This window comes from Falco punctatus (assembly GCF_963210335.1).
Source record: "Falco punctatus genome assembly, chromosome: Z".
Lineage (NCBI taxonomy): Eukaryota > Metazoa > Chordata > Aves > Falconiformes > Falconidae > Falco > Falco punctatus.
In genome coordinates, this window is record NC_137586.1 from 84,870,095 (window position 1) to 84,876,094 (window position 6,000).

General features: G+C 50.2%; 1 protein-coding gene across 3 annotated transcripts in view; it reads right to left on the reverse strand.

The window, feature by feature from the left end:
* Positions 1-6,000, reverse strand: part of PAX5 (paired box 5) — a 139,327-nt gene that overhangs the window by 65,001 nt on the left and 68,326 nt on the right. For 2 of the 3 annotated variants that reach the window (XM_080372523.1, XM_080372522.1), the window contains 2 exons: positions 5,359-5,415; positions 1,522-1,651 (listed from right to left, as the gene is read on the reverse strand). In XM_080372523.1, the coding sequence (XP_080228649.1) occupies positions 1,522-1,651; positions 5,359-5,415 (187 nt within the window). The remainder of the gene's footprint in view (positions 1-1,521; positions 1,652-5,358; positions 5,416-6,000) is intronic. The other variant, XM_080372524.1, reaches the window with a different exon arrangement.

Genomic DNA, 6,000 nt, shown 5'->3' on the forward strand with positions numbered 1-6,000 from the left:
GGACATGAGGTTTATCACAGGGCCACAGACTCAGATGAGCAAGAGACAAAAACCCAGAAGATGAACAAAGGGCAACAGGCCACTTGTGATGTGCTGAAGCAGCCTAGGTCTTTTGCAATGAGCAGCACTTCAGGCTTCAAAGAAAGATGCAAGGAGCTCCATAGCAAACAATTACAGAGTAATTTGCTTTAGAAAGACATTTCTTTTGAATTTTCACAGGCTGTATGGGTGGCTTATGACCCTAAACGTGTTCCTGCTTTTATATTTCTTTTAGATTCTATTTTGTGCTTTCTGTATCTATATACGTATCTATATTCCCTATCTCTGTAACTATGCTCTATCTCCCCACCTGTTATAAGCCACACATGTCCAGAAATCCCTCTTTCTGTCCATCCAGCCACCCCTAGACACCTTTCTTGTCTGTGAGCCTACCACTTGAACCATCCACCCAGTACCAGACAGGTAATTTCTCGACATCTCTGCCCTCCCACTTCAAGGTAAAAATATCTATTTCCTTATGGTTCATTCTCCGATATCTCTTCAATAGTCTTAACATTTTGGCAAGAAGAGCCAAAGACTGACACCATGTTGGGTTACATCAATTTTCTAACATTCATTTTGAAAACTGCTCTCCTGCTAGCTGAGATTGTAAAGCTTTCAAGGTATGATAGTACTATACTAAAAACAGCATCACCTTCCCTTTTAGCAACAAAATAAACCAGTATATCCAATCTTGGGCAAAATGGAGAAAATCCAATGATGAAATCTGCACAGGTTAGACACAAGGATGGAAGTAACACATATGTGAAACCTACAGCCTTAAATTTTAAAATTCTTTTTTTCCAATTCCCACAATTCATCTGGGACACAACATCGTGATTTTCTTACCGTTTGGGTAATCTGCTTCCAAGCACTGGGGTCAGTCCCAACTAACTAGGTGAGCAAAGCATTCATCAAATTCTAGCTGTGCCCTAACTCTCACCCTATGCCTGCTAAATAAATGCAGATGATGCTGCACTCCTTGAACAAACCACCTTTGCTTTTCATTTAAACACTTGGCCTTGCTGCACAATTACAGTTCCAGAAATAGTAGAAAACACAATCATTTGTAGGAATGAAAAGCAAAAAAAAAAATTCTGGCTAGTCTGAACTGTCATAAAAACCCTATCCAGCCAAACATGCCGGGCACTTTTATGAAAAACAAGCAACAAAGCCCAAAAGCAAAGGCAGGCATTTCACTTTTTGGTTCCACGTCGGTACTCAGGACACAAGTTTGGGGTGGAGGCACCTATCCCTTCCTGCACAAGAGGGATGGATGCTTCATCTGCTCCAAGTGAAGGCTACTAGTTTATACAAGCCATACACCTGACTTGCAACAGAGCTGTATGAACTCACACTTAAAAAGAGTCTGTTTGAGCAAACGACTGTGCAGCTGATAGAACTCCTCCCTGAAGGGCATCACGCTGCACTAAGAACACTCGCACACTTCACACCACCTATCAGCGTTGTAAAATTGCTTACCTGCGACAATAGGATATGACTGAGGCCCAGGAACGCTCGCTCCCAAATCTGCAGAAGTAGGGCTGGTTATATTGGCCTTCATATCATCTAATCCACCAGCTAATGATGCCATGGCTGAGTATTCAGTTGCCTAGAAAAAGAAACAACAGGCATTTTAGCAATAACAAATTTGCTATTCAAGAGCTTTTGCCTGTATGAGAAAAAGTAGATGCAATGTAGTACTCAAAAATCCTTTGTTCAGTCAGCTTTAAAGGTGACACACATTTACATAGGGCTGTTAAACATTCAAAATGCTCAATAAGTGGGTCTGTGGTTAACACCAATGTTCTCAGAGAACACCAAAATGGGCTTTCTTTATAAAACCAAAGCCAAACTCATGAACAAATAACAAGGCTTTCCTTAAAGAGGAAATTTTGTAGTGTGACTGGGCGCTGTAACTGCTGAGTGCACGTTACTTGCTTGTTAGAGAAAAAATGTTCATGCCGGTTAACCTGAAACCTCCTTATTTCAGGGATGGCACCTGAAGAGACATGCACTAATGAGCAGTTGGAAACAGGGTGTCCCATTTCCCCCCTTTTCTTGGGAATGCTGCATTTCCTCATCATTTCACAAGAAACAAAGTTCACATAAATGAGTGTTTGCTAGCTTACGGATGGATTTTTAGCCAACTGTTTCTATGTCCAAATTACTTAAAACTAAAATCACCTGACTGGTTTAAGGATGCTCTCCCATCTCACATGGGAATGTTCTAATCTCATTAGCTGAAGCTACAGTAAGTGAGCACAGGTCCTCAGAAATCAGACTAGTTTTGTCCTATAACCCTGTAAAAGTCCAGGTAGATCTGGCAGTCTACAGCAGGTGAGGCCAATCCATACATTCAAAAAGACTCCCGTATACATGGCACAAAGCTCATCTTCATTTGCCTTTTTCCATGATTTCTTATTGTCAGGATCGTTCACACAAAACTGGGAAGCTTCTTCCTTTCGAAGTTCTCCCTTCCCTGTTGCTGTTTGCGCTTTACGTTTTAATCCCTTATTTGTGAGATTGTAGTCCTGCCTGTAACAGCTGGAGGATGACGACTTCGAGTGAAGAACAGGAACAGGAACAGACAAACTGAAGAACAAGCACTCCCAGGCTGATGCCCATTGCATTTCTGCAAAGTCAATTCAGAAGCTGTGCAGACTGAAGCAATGTAGGGGAACCCCAGACTCCCTGATTTTTTTTGAGTGACCACATAAAAAACGTAACTTGTTGGGTATTTAAAGAAAGAAAAGCTGGTCTGAGTGAACACATCTTTCTCCCTCTTGCAAGTTTCTCGGAAGTGTCCGAGAACCCAGCACACAATCTGGTATTTGCCACAAGCTCAGCACTTCAGGTCAGATGTATCAGTTCGTGTCTCTGTTGCTCAGTTCTCACTCCATCAGAAGTTAATTTACGTGGACAACCCTGTATTAGCAGGCCTGTGTTCGTACACGTACTTCTTCTGAAGATGCAACCTGCGAGAGGCATGAGTACACCCTGTGACCTTGAAGGATCCCCCATACAAACCTCTTGCAGATGAACACATCAAATAGATTTTGCCACTGACCAGCTGCTGGCCATGCCGTCCCTTCACCCGGCCCACAGGTCAGCACTACAGGGTCCTCTCGGTCAAAAGTTTCTCAGCCACAACCCATCTCCCCCATGCTCCTGCCTAACCTTTGCATTAAACTTGACCTATTCCTCAGCCACTCCAGCTTCTTCCCCCTCCGGTGCCCCCCATGCCTCCATGCATCCCTGGCCTTCGTGCACCCAGCCCCTTTCCTACCAGCGCTGCCTCAAAGACATGCATGCCTCTGCTCCAGCCCCACTGCTGCACCTTGGAAAGGACAGCCCTTGGAGCATCCCTCCGCGGTGGAGGATGCCAGCAATGGTCCCAGCCTTCCTCCTTCCCACAAGTGCAACCAAAGCTCCTTCTTCTCATTCTGCAGCCTACCAAGGTGCGTTTTTCAGCCTTCCCACACCACTCCATGCTGCACCTTCCCCCTGTGCTGGGTATACACACATGCAGTGGCACCACTGGGGTTTTTTTCACTCCCCCAAGCCCTGATCTGAAAGACACTGGAGGAACAGCGTGGCTGCAGCCCTGCAGAGACATCCTGGACAGCTGGTGATGCACGAGTGGCATGGGATGGGACTGTAGCACGGCAAAGGAAAACGCTGCCCTTTCGTGCTGCTGTTCAGTATTTCTGATGCCTGGAGAAGAGCACACACCACTCCCTGGGGAAGGATGCCTGATGTCACCTCTGCTGCTGTAAGAAAGCTGTAACCACACCGTACCCAGACTAGAAAACCTCTTTGTATCTTCCCGCAGCACCCCAATCCACCACTCCCCACAGGCAGGGTGTGAATGTGGCTTCCAGCTTACGAAGGGGCAGCTGCTCACTTGTCATTTGGGAGGGAGCATCCAGCTGTGCTGCAGGCTGGGTGACATTTGGGGCTGGCGCAGGGCGTGCACATCTGCACCCACAGTCCAAAATGGCTTTTGGGGCTGCCGCTCCTTGCAAAAATCCAGCTGGAACCAGTGCAAGCCCTTGCCTGCAAACCCCAGACATGGGAGTCTGGAGCAGGCTGCAGATGTTAAAACACCACCGCTTGCTTCCCTTCTGGGGTCCGAGGAACTGACCTAGGAGGAAGCAGGACCAGGTCTCACTTCTCAACTGCAACGAGCTGGAAGCGCTGTGTCAATAAGCCATGAGCTTGGCCCTTCAAGCTCAGAGGGACCGACCCATTTCAGTAACAGAAACAAGCAGCTATCAAGGTGTAGCACACCCAACCAGGGGCCAGGATGGTGGTACCCCGTGTTCATCCATGCCACCTCGCTCCCAGGAGATGAAGGCACATGCAGCGGTATGGCCCCAAAAAGCAGAACCACTTCTGCAGGCCGTAGGGACTAGAAGCGATACAGCTGCCCAGCACAGTGCGGAGGGAGGGTCCACAGCTGGGCAGCACTGCTGCAGGGCTCCAGAAGACAAGATGCATGGGAAACAGAGATTTAGGCTCCCTTCCCACTTTTTAGTCACAGTAGCTTGCTGCGAACAGGAGCTGCACCTCTTTTCCCAGAAATCTGGAATAGCGGTTTTCAGGGATTTTCCAGCTGCTTCCCTCTTCCCAAGGCAAAACTCTGCCTGCATCCCTCCGCGGAGCCACCAGTGACCAGCCACCAGCAGCCACAGCAACCACGCGCCAACCGCCAACAGTGAGGGGTGGCAGGGAGGTGAGGGCCAGCAGAAGGCACCTTCTGGCCCCCAAAGAGTGGGGAGCCAGGGGTGCAGAGCGGAAGAGTCTCTACCCCCTGAACTGACCAGTGGGCACTGTCTGCAGCCCTCCTCGCCCCCACGTCAGGACTGGGAGACCACAGCACCCCAAGAAGAAGCAGCAACCCTCGCTGGTGCCATGGGTCTGCAGCACCGGGTGTTCCCCTGCTCGCGAGGGGCACAGCGGCATCCCCTCTTCCCGCTCCCCCCAGACAGAGCTCATCCTTCCAGTCACCCCATCCAGAAGAGGGGAAGAAACCCCGGGGGGGAGGCAGCACTCATGGAGCAGCTCCTCACCTCGTGGGCCCATCGAGACCCTCCTGCCGACCCTCCCCAGAAGCCTCTCTAGCCACTCAGCAGGGGCAGCAGAAAGGGGTCTCAGATCTGGCTCCTCCACCGGTGAGCCGGCACTGCCGCCAGCGAGGAGCAGCCCGGGATGGATGGACATGGCCAGAGGTCCCTCCCCGCGCAGCGGGAAGCCTGACCTGCTGCTCAGTAGGTGAAAAAGCAAGAGTCGGGTGTTCAGTACCCTAGAAATTACCTGAAAAATGACTGCCTGCGGTTGTACCACGCACTGTCTCATCAGCATGGAGCACCACTGCCATAGCATGGAGGAGAGAAAACACAAGACACGTGAAACGAGGAATATAAAAAGGAGAGACCGAGAAGGACAAACCAAAAGGAGGGGCAAGCCAGGGTCTTGTGCGTTCCCCCTGCCCCATCCCGCTCGGCTCAGGTGGATGGGACCGGGGGGGCCTGGCAGGGGGCTGGGGCTGGGCCTCCCAGCAGGCACAGCACCTGGCGGGGGGTGGTGAGGAGAGGGGTGGTCTCTGCATGCCCATGGGCAGCAGCACACTCCCTCTCACAGGCGGCAGGGTCTGCACGGTCCCTCCCCCACCAGCCTTCGCTGCAGGGAGCAAATGGGAAGGTTTCTGCGCTGAGTGAAGTTTCACATCCACCTCTACCACAAAAAACTTGATTTCTAAATATTAACCCCTGGGGCAGGGCAGGTGATGGGCAGACGGAGGGGAAAGGAGTGCAGGAGTGTTTGGGTACCATTTGCAAACAATCTCCATGGTGTGGCAGGAGGCAGGCTCTGCCGTCTCTGGCTGCACTACAACGAAGCGAGCAGTGAGACAGCCCATCACCGGCTTCACCCTGCGCTTTTCCTAGCAAAGATGCT